The sequence below is a fragment of the Thermobia domestica genome, chromosome 9, assembly GCF_964235325.1.
Source record: "Thermobia domestica chromosome 9, izTheDome1.hap1.1, whole genome shotgun sequence".
NCBI classification, from domain to species: Eukaryota; Metazoa; Arthropoda; class Insecta; order Zygentoma; family Lepismatidae; genus Thermobia; species Thermobia domestica.
This window is the reverse complement of record NC_137462.1, coordinates 12048558-12069818: the sequence shown is the minus strand read 5'-3', so window position 1 is coordinate 12069818 and position 21261 is coordinate 12048558. Positions and strand designations below refer to the sequence as shown.

The 21261-nt window shown below is 37.2% G+C and overlaps 1 protein-coding gene across 3 annotated transcripts in view; it reads right to left on the bottom strand.

Annotated features, from left to right (window-relative positions):
- Rbp6 (RNA-binding protein 6) overlaps nt 1-21261 on the bottom strand; it is a 1467626-nt gene that overhangs the window by 879055 nt on the left and 567310 nt on the right. For all 3 annotated transcript variants that reach the window (XM_081770618.1, XM_081770619.1, XM_081770620.1), the window contains exon 5: nt 19813-19854. In XM_081770618.1, the coding sequence (XP_081626744.1) occupies nt 19813-19854 (42 nt within the window). The remainder of the gene's footprint in view (nt 1-19812; nt 19855-21261) is intronic.

Genomic DNA, 21261 nt, shown 5'->3' with positions numbered 1-21261 from the left:
AATTTGGAGACTTATAACGCGCTAGACTGTAGAAAAGACTATAAAGTACTATAATAAAACATCTCTATATTAAGAGATAAGAATATATATATAACATATGATAAGTATACAATACAACCCTTCGAACTAATTAGCTCTGAACGCAATTCGTCCATCTACGGCCTTCTACAGATATAAAAGGCTAATATCGCCTATACAATGTAACACCACAATTTTCATGTTTGACCCAATTTCTCGATCATTGATACCAGCTGACCATCTATATCACCTTATTCGAATTTAGAGTTGGCCATTTATATCTTCCAATTCAAATCTAGAGTTGGCCATTTATATCTCCCAATTCAAATCTAGAGTTGGCCATTTATATCTTCCAATTCAAATCTAGAGTTGGCCATTTATATCTCCCGATTCAAATCTAGAGTTGGCCACCTATATCACTCGATTCTAACTAAGTATATTGCATTGCTAATAACATATATTTACAGCTTAATATTTACAAATTACACCATGTCAAACAACGCTATTTCAGTCACCTTTGGCAACACTTACTGGTAAAAAAAAAAAAAAAAAAAAAGCATTATTTGGTTTTGCATCGTATATCGTGCACCGCAATCAACCCTTTCAAGCTATATAATTTCTCTGTGTTTGTCAACCTTTATTAGCAGCGTGAATTCAGAGTGTTAATACGTTCAACTTAGGGCTGCCTTTGTTGATTCTCTACAAAAGGGGGTAGAGCGGCATAAATCTTACAAACTCTTATTACTGAAGCTGTTATCTGCATCTATTGTGATAGGTTGAAAAGATCAAGGAATAAAGAACATACCACAGCATTTTGTAAGCAATTAAAAAGAAAAGGTACAGCCAATAATGACGCTTTACAGTTAAGGCTCCTACAGGAGATGATGTACGAGGGAGCTTTCAAAAGTTTTTTTTTTTTTTTGTGTGTGTGTGTACACCGAAATATCATAACGCATGTAGTAAACCGTTCAAGGCACATAGTACTATATATGGAAGAAGTAATGTAGGGGCTTTAGCTGCCGTAGGGGCCGGTTTCAACTGTGTAGCTGCGTCAATTCGCATACTGCATGACAATGCTCCAGTTCACATGGCTGTTGTTGCCAAAGGTGCTTCGAGAAGATTCAGCATCCACCTTACACCCCAGATCTCGCAGATTTCTCGTCTCGTGAAACACGCTAATTACTACATTAAAAATACAAAATAAAATATAATCTATAATAGGTCTTCCTTTAAAATACACTTATTTGCTGTAGGTTGGCTTCCAGTATATAAATTGGCCACTTTCAAATGAAATTCATGATGGCCAACACAGAGTATACAAGTTTTATTAATGTACGTCAGTTTATTGGGACCTGGCAACACTGAAAACGTTCACAATCTGATCATCTTTTTCTTTCTTCATCGGAGGCTTCAGTTCTGGAAGTGAGCAACCAAACACATTTTGCTTCTTTGCTTTCTCTCTTCTCCCCCTCCCTCTTTTTCTCTCAATTCTCCATCATCTTTTCCTAACTGTTGGTGCATCAGGAAACGAGTGGCAGTCTTTTCTCTCCTTTGCCTCATCTCTTGCGCTTTGTGTACCCGGGAGCTTCATTTGTGGTGCTAAGTGCTTCAGAGAACTCACTCTCTCCTTCAGCCAATAAAATATCTTACCTTCTCGGGAAGTACACAAAATTCAAGGAAGAAGTTTTTTTTTTGTTGTTGTTTTTTTAAAGAAAAAAGAATGGTTGTACTATAGATTATGTACGACAATCTAATTACTGACTAAATAATCGCCTTCAACTTAAGCCCTAACAACGTAACTGATGGTGAGATTATGTTTAATCATGCATAAGGGCCTAGTCTTAGTCTTCAAGCTAAAATATGGAAGATACGGCATCGTCTTGCAACTTTACACGCCGCAGAGAATTTACGGAGGTGGAGTTTGAATTTTGCGTCCTTGTGTAACACCCAGGGTATCAAGAACGGGGCCTACTGAGGACGTGAGTTTGAATCATGATTAGGGCTTGAAGACCACGAAAAAAACGTACTTTACTCTATCGGCCGCTCCTTACCAAACTATCTATCCTTAAGAGCTACACTCTGAGACGAGAAAAGTGAAATTTTTCGTGTCATCTGGATTCTGTTCTTGAGGGTACGGTGGCCCAGTGGTAGAGAGTTCATCTCTGTTGTGTGGGGTCATTGCTTCGATCTCCGGCCAAGTAACTTTCCGGTAGACATCATCATGTCCATGGGGTTTCCTCAGGGTACTCCAGTGTCCTCTTAAATCCTCATTCCATCATTCATTTGCCTTAATCATCTCCCTCCATTACCCTAAATGGTATAATCGAGGGACGTTAAACTTAAATATTTCATCTCATCTTTTCCGATTCTTTTCTCAAAATGAAATGAAATTAGTTCCGTTTAACGTCCCACGTTTATGCCATTTAGGCTAAGTGAGACGTTTATTAAGGTTGGTTTACAGGGACAAGTTTTGCCGATAGATGGCACTACAGTCTCCGTATCTCGCCCATGTATTTTTTTTTACCTTTCACGAAAATTTTACATTTTCTCTTACAAATTTCAACCTAGAGACTTCAAATTTTTAGAAAAGTAACTTCATAACTTATTAAAGGGAACAACCCGTGCCAATTTTTTATTTAGAATTTTCTTCATTGTTGAAATGGTTTAATTGTTGAAATGGCTATTCAAAGCTTTAACAATGTAACTGTTACAACAATGAAGAAAATTCTAAATAAGAAAAATCGACACGGATTGTTCCCTTTAATAGGTTATGAAGTTCCTTCTCTAAAAATGTGAAGTCTCTAGGTTGAAATTTAGAAGAGAAAATGTAAAATTTTCGTGAAAGGTAAAAAAATACATGGGCGAGATACGAAGACTGTAGTGCCATCTATCGCCAAAACTTGTCCCTTTACACTAACCTTAAAGCAAGTGAATGAGTATGGAAGAATTGGTGAAATGGCAAAGTGGGAGGAAACGGAAGTATCCCGAGAAAACCTACGGACACGATGTTGTCCACGACAAACTTACTTGGCCGGGAATCGACCCAGGGACCCCCATGCGCCAGAGACAAACGCTCTACCACTGAGCTACCGTTCTCCCTGATTCTCTTGTCGAAAACCAGATGAGAGTACAGAAGGGAAGAGAAACTTCATGAGTCTTATGAGCAACAATAGTTCACCCAAGTCCTAGGTCTCAAAAACATTATTTTAGTGTTACGTGGGTTCATAGTATAAAGCTATAAGCTGATAAAGTAATTGTACGAACACAATAAATACCATTTGTAGACATTCAAAGATACCCAAGTCAACACAATATACTCCAATAATTAAAAAAAAATGGTTTAAATGTTGTAGAAAAGCTTTGCCTGAATACATCATCATCATCATAGGTATTCTGCCTTTATTGGCAGGTCACTTGCTGCAGCTGAGAAGCTTCCATGCTCCACGGTCCTCCGCTAACCTTTTCGTCTTCGCGTATGATCTTTCTGTTTTAATATCATCCATTAATTGTAGTCTCTTTCGGCCCCTCCCTCTCTTTCCCGCCACCATACCCTCTAGGACGTCCCTCATGATACAATCTCTTCTTAGGCAATGTCCCAACCAGTTTCTCTTCCTCTTCCTAATAATATCTAAAAGTGTTCTCTTCTCACCCACCATTTCTAACACTCTCTCATTCGTTTTCCGCTCGACCCAACTAATTCTTTCCATTCTTCTCCACACCCACATTTCGAAGGCTTCCAGTCGATTTTCGTCACCTTTACGTAATGTCCACGTTTCCGCCCCATACAGTACAACACTCCACATGAAGCATTTTATGAGTCTTTTTCTCAACTCTTTGTTCAAGGTCCCACAAAACAGACTTTTCTTTCTTTTAAAGGCTTCTTTCGCCTGAATGCAAACGACAAAGAATTTTTGCAAGAATCAAAACGAGACGAGACAACATTTTTTCTCGCCTCGTCTCGTGGGAAAAACTATTGGTAAGGAGTCCACCAGCAACTGGGCATCCTAGAATTGGATCTTCGTTCAACGATCGTTCCAATACAGCTCAAAGATTTCACAAAATATCTTTGAAATGAGTATCTGGGGGTAGTAAAGGAATTTACAGTCGCGAAAATGTCAAGCTTTAACACCACGTAGCCGGAGATCATTTTATAAGTATGGCTACTCGGGTTTGTGCAGGCTCAAATTTATTGTCTTTAATTAGGCTCACATTCGCTAAGCTCAATGAGTCTCACGTTATCTCAGCTTGCACTCGCTAATCCGAATGAGTCTCGTGTTATCTCAGACTCGCATACGTTATTCTCCATGAGTCTTACGTTATCTCAGTTCGCACTCGCTAATCTCAATGAGTCTGATGTTAACTCAGTTCGATCTCGATCAGTCTCACGTTATCTCAGCTCTCACTCGCTTATCTCAATGATTCTCACATTATCCCAGGCTAGAACTCGGTAATCTCAATGACTCTCACATTATCTCAGCTCACACTTGCTTATCTTTATGAGTCTCATATTATCTAAAGCTAGCACTCGCTAATCTAAATACGTCTCACATTATCAACTCGCACTAACTAGCATAATGAATTCACGTAATCTCGGGTTCGCACTCGCTAATCTAAATGAGTCTCACGTTATTCCAAGTTCGCACTCATTATCTCAATGATTGCACGTTATCTCAACTCGCACTCGCTAATCTCAATAAGTTCAGGCTCGCGTTCATTAGTCTGAATGAGTCTTCACGTTATCTCAGCTCGCACCCGCTTATCTCAATGATTCTCACATTATCTCAGGCTAGAATTCACTAATCTCAATGACTTTCACGTTATCTCAGCTCGCACTCGCTTATCTAAATACGTCTCACATTATCTCAGTTCACACTCACTAACATAATGAGTCTCACGTCATTTCGGGTTCGCAGTCGGAAAAATCTAAATGAGTCTCACGTTATTCTAAGTTCGCAATCATTATCTCAATGATCACACGTTATCTCAGCTCGCACGCTCTAATTCAATTAGAGTATCACGTAGTCTAATAGTTAGAGCGTTGTATTCACGTCCGCGTAGTCCCGAGTTCGATTCCCGGCCAGAGCTTCCCAATTTTGGGCGTTCACCCAGCATCATGAGTCTAACTGAGGAAAAAAATGAAATGAAATCTGTGAGTTTTACCTCCCACGGTTATGCCGGTTAGGCTAAAGGAGACGGTGATGATGAGTAATGAATGAAAATGGTGGAATGAAGAAAGTGGGAGGAAACGGGAGAACCCCAAGAAAACCCACGCACACGGTGTTTGTCCACCACAAAGTTCACTTGGCGGGGGCTGGGATTGAACCTGGGGCCCCAAGTACCAGAGGTGAGCCACCGCGGCCCTTCTAACTGAGGAGTCACGTAAACAAAAAAAAGTGATCTAGAAAGATCCTGATACACCTGTCGCTAAGCTGGATTTAGTTCAGCTGGTCGCCAACAGATGACGTTAGAGCGGCTCAGGCCTATAAGGGCTGTTATGCCAGTGGTTAGTTTGGTTAGTATAACCATTGGACATTTTATATAAAAAAAATTCCAATTCTTCCTGTTTAGTCTTTGTTCTCAAACCTTTCTCCTGGAAGAGTATACGGTAGTCCTTAATCAGGTATGTATGTCAAATCGTCTATCAGCATAAATTATATAACAAATGGAAAAGGAACAAAAGAAAAAAAAACTAATCAATTCATACAACACACAATTCGTCGGCTACCAATTTCTTCTCTTTTTAAAAAAAAAATCATAATTTGCAAGTCAACACAACCTGACAACCAGCTACGAAAACAAACAATACATATACATGTATTGTAGACACAGACACGTATGTATACTGTCACACATATGCGGGTGGGGTGTGAGGGTCTTGTATATGTAAAAGTTAACCCCTCCCCCCTTCCTTCAGACGAGGAGATGAGTCTGAAAACAGACTGAGATGCAAATTAACACAATGTTTCCTTGGTCTTACCTAATCTCACTGCTCATATCATCTTCCTACACAACTGGTCTCACCAATTATGTATTATGTATTACACGGCTTGTGTCACAGTGTTTGTGAGAACCCATTAATGCCCACAAGAAAAGTTTCTTTTTTTTTTTTTTTCTTGCCTGTCACCATGACACCAAATTACAATGAGCGTTGGCAATGACGAAATGTAGACCTAAGATCTTCTCTCTTTCGCTCTTTCCCACCCGCTATCGCATCCATACAACGGAGACAAAAGAAAAGATGGGAGGCAAAAAAAAAGTAGAGGGGAAAAAAAACGCAAAATGATAGAGAACAGAACGCCTCGTGCATTGGTGAACCAAATGACAAATCGACCTGTTTGTGACTTCCTTTCAAAATGGCCTCCTTATAAATCTTCTTCTTCGTACTTTTTTTTTTCTTCCATTCAGTTATTTATTCATTCTTCAAGCATTGTTGCCACCTAAAAAAGGTTATTCTTTTTTAAAAATGGTGGATATCTCCTTCTTTCTCACATACACACACAGGTATGCAAACGCCATCAGAAATACACACCAGAGAAACAAAAATTTGCCCAATGTCGCTGTTAAGAATGTGCGTGTCACAGTTAGAATTTTGCGTGTCACTGTTAGGATTGTGTCACTGATGAGAATGATTATGTTACTGTTAGGAATATGAGTGTCATTGTAGGATTATCTGTCATTGTTAAGAGTATGTGTCACTTAGGCATAGGCGCCGACTTGAAGAAAATATTGAGGGGACCCAAACAATGAATAAATATATCATCATATCCAGTTGTTTTCTATCAACTGCTTGATGAAGGCCCCCCTTCCCACCTCCATATCTCGGTCCATTGCTCCATTGCATCCGCTCCGCTGCGAAATTCGCGACCTAAGTCAAATTCTCTTAAAGGCATTAAAACAAATTCAAGTTCAAAATTTGGGAACTTCACTGCAACTTTGCGCACCACATTGACAAGGGCGCCGATCCTGGGGGGGGGAGAGGGGATCCGGGCCCCCCAAAGCTCATGTGGGCCCCCTACTGTATTTGTGAATATACAATATTTGGCATAATTTGAGCGCAATTTGTCTTAAAATCATATATATATATATATATATATATATCTTCTGCATCTGAATGCCCCCCCCACACACACACACAAATTTACAGAGAAACCGGCGCCCTTGCACATTGATCTTTACTTTTCATATCAGTGCTGCCAGAGTGTTTGGTTGAAACTTCAGTGCTCTATTAAAAACACCATTTTGGAAACGGCATTTTTAATCGAATAACGAGGCTGTTCCTAATATTGAAATAAAGGCACGACAAAATTTACAACAGAAATTATTGCTCCTCTTTGTTAATTCTTCCTCGGCTGGATTATATTCGGGAGGCAAGGACCCCGCCTTTAAATATTAGGGGGCAAAAGTGTCCTGCCCCCCCCCCCCAAGTCGGCGCCTATGCACTTAGGAGTATTAATTCAACAATAGGCCAGTCGTGCGAATATGCGACTATCACTTTCGTATCTTCTTTCAACAGGCAACGGCGTGGCGTTGCTGGTAACATAGGCTCTGTGTTACAATTTGATACAGAGACGGAGTTACTGAACCACTGTAAATGAATGAACGAACTTGGAAATAACGGAACGCAACGGTGATCTTCCTATTTATATCATGTGTCGTTAGATCATCCCAGCTAGCATGGTGAACAGAAATAATTTATTATTATGAAAATAACAATGTTATTCATTATTAGTAAACTACCTCAAAACCAAAGACCACATATTTACAATACTTTAAAGGTTTTATTTAAAAAAAAAAAAAAAAAAAAAAAAAAAAAAAAAAAAAAAGATGAAAGAATTAGAAATTGGTAATACTTCTAATTGATCAAGTTTATTTCTTTAATCATACGATTTTGCAATAAGGCTCTTCATAACACTAAGCACAACAACATTCTTGGCTTGAAATAATGTTTTTTTTTTTTTTTTTAAGTTCAAATTTGCACATGGCCTTCATCGGTATCATAAAAATCTAATACCTGTCAGTAAGACTTGGTATTAGTTTTAAATTTTTGCTAAACGCAAAACCTTATGTAATATATTTGACATGCATATATACGAAGCAACAGATAACATACAACATTTCCTTTAACCGTTTAGGAAAATAGTTTTGTGAACGTTAAGAATTTTCTGACATTTTCTATAAGTAGAAATGCTATTATCTATTATTCGTATATGCAATTGCTTCTCTTCATCGCTTGACAACTGTACATGAAACAACACCAAATGGTGTTACTTAAAAACGACAAAAAAAAAAAAAAAAAAAACATCATGACAAGTAATCGTCATAGCTACAACCATTTCAATACTTGACTCCAAAGTGCGACGCGGTTGAAGTAAGGACAGGGTTGTGTCAAAATTTCACATAATTCGAGAAACTCAGAACCATTTTGTGTTCAACTGACACAGCCAGCGCCGTAACTTAGATTTTTTTCTGGGGGGTAAGCATTAATACGTGTATTTGGGCCCAGGGCCGTGCCGTGGGAGGGCGAGCGGGGCAAGGCCCCGGGCGCCGAAGTAACGGGGCGAAAAATTCGGGAGAAGAAAGGAAAAAAGATAGGAAAAATTGCTTGGAATACATGTTTGGGGGCGCCGTCGTATACTCTCCCCCCGGGCGCTGATTTTCCACGGCACGGCCCTGTTTGGACCCCTAAAAAAAGTTATTTTTCTAATTCTTGGGCCTCTTCTTACCATCTCTCTCTTACTCCATATAGGCCCCCCAGGAGCCTGTGAGCCCTCCCGCACGTCAAGGTCTGCAGGGTCGTTAGTTTCTCCCCTGGGCCCGTTCCTTAAATGACAAATTAATTAAAGGGACAATATTGACAAATCTCAAAGCCATACGAATAAATATTATTTCTACGACCTCTAATAGTAGGCTTTTTTTTTCTGAAATGGGCCCACGACTCAAGGACCATATAATTAAATATAAGGGAAAGAAAAAGTCCAAGGAAGTGAAAGTTCTGACTCTCGATAGGAAAAAATGGAAAGCCGCGTCTTGAAAAGCTTACATTTTTTTTTCTTTCCTATGAAAATCCATGCTTCATACCTATATGACCCACACTTTATACATATGCTCTCATCAGTCATTTGCTGAGTCCTGTGTCAATATATTTTATTTTTTTTTATCTTAAGATATCTCTTCTTGTCTTGACTTATTCTACCGTATATTTTACATCTGGTTTGCGTCAGTTAATATTTGTTATTTTACTTCCTACACAGAGAAAATCTCATATGGCGTACGTAAACACGTAGGTTACATGCGTAAATCCTGTGGTTTTTGGACTTAACGTACGTAACATGCTGCAGCAAACATATAACTAGAAGCGTAAGCTTTATAACACTTTCCGTAGTAGTGTTCCATTTATACGTACTTCCGTATGGAAGAAAAACTGTGTATATATGCAGTCAGGATCTCACATACAGATGGACGTATGTAACACGTAGCTGACGTACGGAACACACAAAACCTTATATAATATACGGAAGCCTGTTAGATGTCAGACATCCTGTAGACATCTAAGCTGGAAAAAGACCGTACGTATGTATCAGGAATAATGTACGCTTCGTACAGATTTTCGTAGTAAACATATGGATTCCGTATATTTGTACAATATACTGCTATTTGGATAACGAATTTTCCTCAGTGTTAGTATTAACAGAACTGCTTCACCTTTAACACCCGATTTTTCATTTTTATTTTTCTCTGTGGGTTTTTTCCCGCATCTTATCTCACAGGCTCGGTACAGAATGCCAAAAACTAAGGTACTGGAAACCAAGCATATATCACAAGATCTGGTTGGCTTTGCCAAAGATCTTACTCGAATATTCATTTTTAAACCTCCAAACTACCTATGAATAAGAATACGGAGTCTTATGAAGCGACACGTCCTCCCCAAATAACATCAACCTTTGGTTTGGTTAGGTTTGCTTTGAGTTTACCGTCCCTTTTAGCAGTGAGGCTATATATGAGACGTGAACCCACAGCTTGGCGTGGGATCCGAACCATATGAGTTCCAATCGGGGAAACGGACCCGAATCTCCCCGCCGAAACACATATACGCTACCCACACATCCATGAGAGAGCTCAATTAATGTATAGCGTTTCAAACCCTAAGAATCGGAACACGGGAGTTCGCTTATAGCAATGGGTCTTAATTATTATTTTTTTTTTTTTTTTTTTTTTTTTTTTTTTGTCAGCAAGTCTTACCAAAATCTCACTTGAATAAAACATCGCTGCCGAAAACCTAGCCTGGCCAGGTTTCGGCCCACCGAGATTTTGCCCAGTGAGGCTTTGGGTGGCCACGTGATGTTTTGGCCCGCGAGATATTATTGGGCGATATTTCGGCCGCGAGATTTTGTCCGTATCCCATTCCTTCTGATAGTGTACTGGAAATTTCGGGGATTGTAGTTCAATACTGTTTTCCAGGGGTTCGCAGATCATGGATTGGGTTGTGTGGTCTTCCGTGGAAGTCGATGCCTTATAACACAAAAAGGCTTATGTAATCATGCTTGTAGCAACACTAGATACTCAGGCAGTCGCTATTGGATTTCCCTCGACCAGCAGGTGTATAACTAGTAAACGTGTCTCGGCCCATAGCGCTAACAGACGTATCCCCTTAGCCTTGTTTCGCAAGGGTTTAGTTATAACGTTTCTGAAATTTTGAACGAAGCTATTACTGTCCAGGTTACAGCAACGTGTCAGATAAAAGAATTAAGGAGCGAGTCTATAACTTGGCGTACCTATGTCCGACCGTCCTTCTGCGACAAGGATCAGGGCAAAAACGGTAAAAATAGTGATTTTAAAAAATACAATTCAGCATCCTAAGAATCGGCTTCATTTTCGTCCATAGAAGTTTTTCATTATACACTGAAAACAGAAAAATAGTATTACTAAGCTTGAGAGATGGCAACTATTAAAATTCCAAAGATGAATTTCAACTCTTTTCACCTTCAACTGTCTCATGCAAAAGACCTTCTCCTCATCCCCTCCCCGTCCTTAATGCTGCTGAACAAACACACTTACACATCAGACCCCCCTACCCCCTCCTTTACTTGAAGACGGTCTTTCTTGCGTCATCTTGTAAACAGGGCTCATTCAAAAGAACTAAAGCCTGACAGCAAGAGGACATGTCAATAACAGACAAACGAAAAGAGAGAGAGAGAGAATGTGAAATCCGTATAAGGAAACAAGAGCTACTTTCTATGCATAATCAACAGATACAGGGTGCTTAAAATGTTTGAGTACTACTTTGGATGTTGAAAGCCATGTTATACGCAACAAACGCAAAAACATCATAACAGAAGCCGAGGCGAATCGTCCTGGTCCCAAAGAAAACTGACTATTCTTTCTAAATGTCCTCTTTTTTTTATCTCTTTCTCTTAACATCCAACAATTATGCCCAAAGGTTAAGAGAGGTGGTGGTTTTTGTTGTTTTAGGGTTAAGCGTCCCATTCAGTAGTGAGGCTATATCAAAAGTGGACCTACAGCTTAAAATGGTTTCTGAACTACATGAGCTTCCGCCGGGAATCGAACAGCGTGGGGTGCTTATGTGTATACTTGCTTAATGAACACGACAGCTGAGCCGGGAACTTAGATCTTCTCCTGTCAGCACATCGCTTGTCTACTCAGAGTTGTAGCAGCATTATTAACCGGAGTCTCCAAGTTATTGTTTTTAGTTAGCTCCCCAACTTACCTCATGATGCGAGTGAACACCACGCTCTTGATTTGATTTGATTTTAGTTTAGCGTCCCTTGCAGTTGCGAGGCTATATGAGAAGTGGACCTACAGCTTAACGTTGGACCTGAACCACATGAACTCCTGCCAAGAATTGAACCCGGGTTTCCCACGTCAAGCGTGCTCTAACCGCTTGGCCACGAGGGTGCTCGTGAACCCCACATTGTCGACATTATTAGATTTCCCTCAAAGATCATTTATCCAGGTGTGAACTTTGTGGTGAACAAACACCGTGTACGTGGGTTTCCTCAGGGTTAGCCTGTTTCCTCCCACTTTCTTCATTCCACCATTTCATTCATTACTCATCATCACCGTCTCCTTTAGCCTAACCGGCATAATCATGGGACGTAAAACTCAAAGATTTCATTTTTATTTTTTTCGATACCACACTACGTAACATTCGGCGGAATCAAGATACCAGAGTAATTAGCACCATAGCCATCGTCATATTTTCGAGATATATGTAATTAAATATTTCTACCAGTTTAGTTCTGTACAATAAAGCCTATTACTGTATTTCATTTCCAGAATTCCACTTCCAAATATGCATCTTTAGAGAGATACCAACCTTACAAATTACTTTTCCACAAGTTCATTTAACCAACACAAAATCTCGGTGCAGAACTTTTTTTTCTTTCTCTTTTTATCCTGTTTGAAAATTTAATACGTTTTCCCTTTATCTCTTGGTAATCCTCTCTCTTTCTCTTCATACATATATTCTGGAAAACCTAAGTTTCTTTTTCCTGACCCCTAACATTTTTCTTCCGGATATTCCGGAAACGAAATGGAAAAAATATATACATTATAGAAGAAGTGAATATAGAAAGTGAAACCTCATTATTTGACTGTTACAATTTTTTTCTCTCCGCTTTCTTCTTTCTTTTCCTTTTTACGCATCACATGAGCCCCATTCCCCTTGTGCTCACTCGGTACGGCTTTTTCTTTTCTTTCTTTTTTTTTTTTTTTTTTTTTTTGGCAGGGAATGAGATACAGCACATACTAGGATGATGTTTATTTACCGATTTTATTTCAGTCTCACCCCTTAAAATGGTTCCATATTATACCAAAGTAATCTATGAGCAAAAATAGCTCAATTGAATAATTTTAAATTGTGGCCCCAACGACTCGAAGTTTTGAATCTTTTTTTTTTTTTTTTTAACAATACACAGAAAGCTTGTTTGGCCTTGTAAGTTTGGAACGGTTACAGGGAGTGACATCACATCTAGGGTATAGTACGATCATGGCGGCTAGTGTTGCCACGAGACGAGACTTCAAGTTGTCTTGTCTCGAAAAGATGTGCTCGTCTCGTCTGTCTCGAATGGTTTTTGTCTTGTCTCGTGGCAACACTTTAGGTCCACAAAAAAAGAGCTCTTATACCAAGTGGTTAATATTACAACTTTTAACCAAGTTTGGTTTGGCTAACAAAGTACAACACTCAACACGACTACCATCTTCCAACGAAGACTGCTTAGTTTCGACTGAATTACTACGACAGGAATATTTGTCAATACCGTCGGTATAGTTGAAAGACAAGCCTTTCCCCTACTTATTCTGAAATACTTTTTTTTTTTTTTTTTTTTTTTAGAATCTCTGGTGCCATTTCAACAAATAAGGAGGTCTATGTGACTTTCCGATTTCAAAAATGGCTTAAGTTTGAATAACATCATAAAATAATAATAATAATAATAATAATAAAAATAGGTTTTATTGTACAGCATCCTTACAAAACATTGTACAAACCAGCATCCTTACAAAACTCAGTACCGAAAAAGGCTGACACGTTTCTGTCTTTGTTCGGAACGAGAAAGACAATGAAACAATGGTTAGTTACTGATAAAACTGCCATTAAGAGAACTTGTACTTCTATATCTGGATAATTATACATAGATTTCATCACCAGCCCCCGGAATGAAATCTTATGAAACACTGATTTAGATGAATGCTTTAGGCGTAATACTGTACTTGAATCTGAAGCACTATCACAAAACGATTGAACTTGAATTGATTGAAAAATGGAAATGAAGGTTGTCTATAAGAATCATTTTTTAAAAAATAATAATTTTAGGTATTCCCTGTTCTCTGTAGAATAGTCCTCATTTGAAATAATGAACGCTGGAATACATTTCGAAGACAAATAATTTATTCCGAGTTAATATTTTTTTAAAGAAATTCAAAAAACTATGTTTGCATTTTCGGGACACGAAACGTCTCGTCTCGTATCTCGCCTTAAAGCATTCTGTTTTGCCTCGTGCCAACACTAATGGCGGCCATCTGGAAGTCCGCGATCTTGGATTCAGATTAATTTCTTTTAACGTAGAATAGGCAGTGGTGCTATTTAGTAGGCTCGCACCGGTTCGCTAGAGTCGGTTGTTAAAATATTTCCAGTTCAAAGAACCGTTTGTTATACACAGACAAAACAGTAAATTTTACCCAGTTATAACCCAAGAACAGTAAATTTTACATGGGTGAGGATTGAATCAAGGACCTCACCTACCAGAGGTAAGCGCTCTACAACTGAGTCACCGTGACCCCTGTCCTATAGCCTCACCTGCAAGCGGAGAGGATACCATTTTTACGTAATATTTCATGTGAGTTAATTGGTTTTTTGCTAATATATATATATTTTCCAACTATAATAAAAATATCAACTACCTAACCTTGTCTGAACAAATTGAAAGAAGCGATACAACATTTTGACTGGGATCATGGGGGATAGAATTTGAACGTGGATAAGCAGTTCAGAGAGCTAATCACTGTGAAATTAAAAATACCGCTAATTTTACAGTAATTATGTGATATCTTCGAATAGATAAAAGATAATCGATATGTGGAACAAGAGCGCGCTAGACAATATTATTTTACATGAGATACCGTTAACACCAGTCGCCTAGTAGCTTTCCGTTTGCAGCCATTTAAAAACGCAAAAATAAATGCCGATTTTCTAACTGGCTGGAAATTGAAAGCAGATAAGTGAGTAGTGGTAATAATATCACATGTAAAATAATATTGTCTAGCGAGCCCTTGTTCCACTTTTCGATTATCTTTCATCTGTTTGAAGATATCACATAATTACTGTAAAATTAGCGGTATTTTTAATTTCGCCGTGATGGGGCTTCTTAACAAGTAAATAAATGTTCATACACAATACACAGAATTTTTAATTCCTGTTTCCAATAATATAAATTATGGTAAAGAAAAGAAAAAAAGTAAAAACCAAAAATAATGCAAAGAGAGGGACAGAGAAAGATTATGGCCAATTGCGTCACTAAATGACTAATAATAATTCACAAGTTAAAATCTCTAAACAAAATTTGTCATATTTATAAAAAGCACATAATGTGTTTCTCTCGCTCGGGGACTTATGAATCGTACGGAAAAATAAGAGAGAAAAAGAAAAAAATGCGCAGATAAAAGAAAGCCTATTTCTCTGCCATAACCCAAAACAGAACAAAAAAACCTACTTTTATTTTGGGATTTTTCCCTCCTTATTCTTTCTCTTTCCTTCTCTTCCGGAATTTTTTTTATTTTTTATTTTTTCAACAACAGAAATCCGAGCGATGCCCACAAGGAGAATATTCCGCGTGGGGCTGTGCAAAAGAGTTGAGAGAGAGAGAGAGAGAGAGAGAGAGAGTTTTGAGAGACACGCACACGCGAGAGAAGGAGACGGGAGGCGGGAGTTTGAGAGAGGAACCAACACCATCCGAGATGCGGACATGCGTTTGAATAACCCGGTAATTGAGAGATTAATATTTGAACGAAGTTGGAACGAGACGTGCATATAATATTTATCAACTCATGGTAGCTTGCTCCTCTAGTAATATTAATACTAGTTTTAGCACTGCTACTATCACCAGCACTACAAATTATATGTTTTTTATACTGTGTTTGAGATCATGATTTTTCTTCTTATTTACTGAATAATAATAATAATAATAATAATAATAATAATAATAATAATAATAATAATAATAATAATAATAATAATAATTATTATTATTATTATTATTATTATTATTATTATTATTATTATTATTATTATTATTATTATTATTATTATTATTATTATTATTATTGTATCTCGGTTTAAACCGGTTTCAGCTTAAGAGTCTTCATCCCGGAGAAATTAAAATACCGCTAATTTTACAGTAATTATGTGATATCTTCAAATAGATAAAAGATAATCGAAATGTGAAACAAGAGCGCCCTAGACAATATTATTTTACCTCAGAAACCGTTATCACGACTCACTTATCTGCTTTCGATTTCAAGCCATTTTGAAAATCGGCATTTATTTTCGCGTTTCGAAACAGCTGAAAACGGAAAGCCACTAGGTGACTTGTAATAACGATACCTCATCCAAAATAATATTGTCTAGGGCGCTCTTGTTCCATATTTTGATTATCTTTTATCTATTTGAAGATATCACATAATTACTGTGAAATTAGCGGTATTTTAATTTCGCCGTGATGAAGACTCTTAATAATCTGACGGCCGTCTCTGGCAAGTGAAAATTATTTGAAGAGTTCTTCTTCAAAGAACTTCTTGACCATAGTATTACTGATTTTGAAAATGTGTTAGAATATGTTTTGCGTTTATCTGGTCAAATTACGTCACAGTACTTTTAGGGACAATTGTTAAGGCTGAGATAATGATTGGTCTTATTGTAACTTTCTCGCATTTCCATAGCTTCTTCATTTTGTCTGCCAGGTCGTTATATTTGCTTATTTTTGTACTATATGTTGTATGTATGAGTCAATGGTAACTGCTACATTCATGAGAGTTACTTCTTGGTCCATTTATTGACGACAATGACATCAAGTCTGTCTGTAGGTACCGTGACATCTATTTATTATTATTATTATTATTATTATTATTATTATTATTATTATTATTATTATTATTATAAAATCGTACTCCATTCTTCTACTACTTACGTAAAATATTTTTTGCAAGAATCACATATGCATCGCTCAGATAATGTTGATCGATATTTTGCATGGTGATGGGAAAGACATAGGATGCTCAAAGTCGGAATCACATGCACCACGACAGAAATGCTCACCGAAAAACCCCACTCAAAGAGTATAAAACTGCTCAATCAATTGTGACCTTACATGTTGTATCGCGTTAACTTGATGAGAAGGACAAATTCAGTTGGACAAATTCTGAATTGCACGTGCCAAGATCAATTAACACTGGAAAAACATTTTGTTCCACAAAGTAACAACTGTTCAACCAATCCTGGCCATATTTTGTATGGTGGTGGCTGACTATTTGATAGAAAGGACCGAAGGTTTTTAAATTCGTAATCACACATTTTTAAGAAATCATCACTGACAAAACCACTTTATCCCTTAAAAGTTTCAATGCTGAACCAATTTCGAATGTTGACAGTCATGGGAGGGACATACGATGGTCAGATTCGAATCACACACGCCAAGATGAATAATCACCGAAAGAAATTCCTTTCATAGAGTTTAAACTGATAAATCAATCATCAAACTTTGTATTGTCATGGTAACTCTGATGAGGAGATATAGTCGTCAGATTCATAAAAAGAAGCGTCACGTAGAAATAATCACCGATGAAACACTTTGTTCACAGAGTTCAATGAAGAAAATTAATACCAACAATAGGACGGAATTTCCGAAAAATAGATTTTTTTTCTATGTTGATAGATTTTTTCGACGGTCACTACAAGAGATACCCTTAACTATAATGGGATATCACCTGGATTACGTTTAAAATGGCTAGACTCCCGAACACACTATTGCACAATCCACTGTTCCGAATCAATGAGCAAGACCAGTGGCGTATTTACGATTTTGTTTCGGGAGGGGCTTTGCTAACTTTCGAGGGGAGGGGCTTTGCCTGAAATTGTGAAAATTCTACAATATATTTCATTTACTTTACTATACTAAGTAAGATTTCGGGGGGGCTTAAGCCCGGAAGCCACCCCCCTAAATACGCCACTGAGCAAGACCTTTGTTCACTAGCAGTTAGGAACTGAATCAATATGAGAAAATCGCAGCAACTTTCTTCCGTTCTTGGATACTTATCTAGCTCATTTCTCAATCAAACTAAGCTTTTTATTTATATTATAAACCAACTTCAATGTAAAATAGTTCATTGTTCTCTTAGAAGACCAAAACCAACCACGTGAGTGTATCAAATATCTCTAATTCCACGTTACATATTCGATACAACCCAAAAAAATACACTCCAATTATTATTAATATACTAGCAATAAGGATCCGTTCAGAACTACGTTTGAAAAGAGAAGAAAAATGACCTTCATTTTCCCGATATTTATCCTATGATGTTATGTGAGACCGCAAAAACATTATGTAATAAGAGTTGCATACATGCAAGGAGTAAAACCCGCTAGAAACGTGCACAAGTTTTCGCATACATCTCTCTAAATCTAATCCCTGAGCTGAAAAAAATTAAAAAAAAAAAAGATTTGTGTAGAATTAGATCCAGTGAACATTTATCTACATTTAGCGACTCTAGGTGACCTTTCATATGCGAAAATTTGTCTACATGAACTATTATTATTAATATTATTATTATTATTATTATTATTAGTAGTAGTAGTAGTAGTAGTAGTAGTAGTATTAGTATTATTATTATTATTATTATTACTGAAGATGATATTTTGACCCTCTTTCCAACCCCCAGCAATTATCACTTTTAATTTATCTATTTTTCGTAAATTTATTCAGCAACTATTTTCACTATGATGTCATCTCGTGTTTCAGTGAAGTGGAATGTAAAAATCCTCAAAATACTGTTCGCGCTGAAGGACGGGTACAACTAGCTCGCAAATAAGTATACAAATAAAGAAACAACCCATTTTTAAAAAAGATGATAATGATCGGTGGTAGAATATGACGGAAGTTACATCGGTAAAAAGATAAAAGTTCTCTTCCTTTAGTTTGAAGCCATAAAAATTAAACTTTTTCGATATGACCCATCACGAGTAAGGTTGTCATTCGTCCCGGGATCGAAGTTTGCGTCCCGAAAGTATTTTTCGGGAAGCTAAATTATCCCGGATTTCAGTGAAGAAAAAAGCAATGGAATATTATAGTTTGCTTTTCCCACAGGATTATGTATATAATTATTCTCCTCAACTTCCGGGGCCGCGGTGGCTCAGTGGTAGAGCGTTCACCTCTGGTGCATGGGGACCCGGGTTCAAACCCTGCTCGCGCCAAGTGAACTTTGTGGTGGACAAACATCGTGTGCGTGAGTTTTCTCGGGGTTCTCCCGTTTCCTCTCACTTTCTTTATTCTACCGTTTCATTCATCTTCACCGTCTCCTTTATCCTAGCCGGCATAAGCGTGGGACGTAAAGCTCAAAAATTTCATTTTCTCTTCGACTTCTAAGTATGGCAATTCAGAAGTTGAAAAAAAAAACTTGAATACATAAAACATTGTTTATATTAAGTTCATGATTTAACTACTTTGAATTCAACAAAGCATTCGTTTCATTGGGCCATGGACAAAAGGTTTTACAGGCCAATCTTATTGCTATCTTTAGTACTCTGTTTCAATATACATCTTGCTTCTGGAATATTTTAATCAATAATCCCTGACCGATATTTTTGGTAATTTTCTTCTGTCCATTCAAAAAGAAAAATATAACGCTTCAATTAATAAAACTGAGCAGACAAAAATGGAAAAATGTTGGAGCATTAGTAATTTAGTACAGTCCGGGTTTTTCATTTTTTCAAATATGACAAACCTAGTCACGAGCCGCCCCTAGTAATGATATACACGGTGGCCCAAAAGTAGGTATACAGTACTGTACTGATCAGCTCATTGCATTTTATATAATTTCTTATTGTTATCCATCAGGTAGACTTATTTTCTTTATTATTTGTTCTTAATGTATTTTTACTTACATCTTAAGCTCGGAACAGCCGAAGCAAATAAACCTGTAAGCTAGAATGTTATACTTGATCAATTCAGGTGTATATAACTACTTTTGGGCCACCCTGTATTGTATATAAGGAATAACCGAACTTACCTTCGGATGTGCTCTTCGTGGAAAGGCAACCTTTGGGTCAATCTATAAAGAGAATAAGACTCATTTAGTAAGCCGAAAACTTATTTAAAAAACGAAAGCGAATCTCATAAATACTAGAGACTTAATTTTACATCCAGAAACTTAAAAGAATAATAATAATAATAATAATAATAATAATAATAATAATAATAATAATAATAATAATAATAATAATAATAATAATAATAATAATAATAAATAAGGAAAGATACATTAAGAATTACGATTAGGAATACTATCTTCACAAACATTATAAGTATAAAAATAAGGTAATGAACTAATTACACAGAATCACAGTAATTCGATTTGGAAATAAACTAAGCTACGTTGGATCATTTAAAAAAATCAGATTATATGAGAAAGAAGACAATTATTTTGTTTTTATAGGAGCTCTGTTTAACAAAACTCCTTTGTATATTTACCCTGTTTGTCTTGTGTCCGTCCAAACTGCTTTATATATTTACCCTGTTTGTCTATGTGTCCGTCCAAACTCCTTTATATATTTACCCTGTCTATCCATGTGTCCGAACAAACTCCTTTATATATTTACCCTGTTTGTTCATGTGTCCGTCCAAACTCCTTTATATGTTTACCCTGTTTATCTATGTGTTCGTCCAAACTCCTTTATATATTTACCCTGTTTGTCTATGTGTCCGTCCAAACTCCTTTATATATTTACCCTGTTTGTCTATGTGTCCGTCCAAACTCCTTTATATATTTACCCTGTCTATCCATGTGTCCGAACAAACTCCTTTATATATTTACCCTGTTTGTTCATGTGTCCCTCCAAACTCCTTTATATATTTACCCTGTTTGTCCATGTGTCCGTGAAAACTCTTTTATATATTTACCCTGTTTGTCTATGTGTCCGTCCAAACTCCTTTATATATTTACCCTGTTTGTCTATGTGTCCGTCCAAATTCCTTTATATATTTACCCTGTTTGTCTATGTGTCTGTCCAAACTCCTTTATATATTTACCCTGTTTGTCTATGTGTCCGTCCAAATTCCTTTATATATTTACTCTGTTTGCCCATGTGCCCGTCCAAACTCCTTTATATATTTACTCTGTTTGTCCATGTGTCCATCCAAACTCCTTTATATATTTACCCTGTTTATCTATGTGTCCGTCCAAACTCCTTTATATATTTACCCTGTTTATCTATGTGTCCGTCCAAACTCATTTATATATTTACCCTGTTTATCTATGTATCCGTCCAAACTCCTTTATATATTTACCCTGTTTATCTATGTGTCCGTCCAAACTCCTTTATATATTTACCCTGTTCGTTAATGTGTCCGCCCAAACTCCTTTATATATTTACCCTGTTCGTTAATGTGTCCGTCCAAACTCCTTTATATATTTACCCTGTTTATCTATGTGTCCGTCCAAACTCCTTTATATATTTAC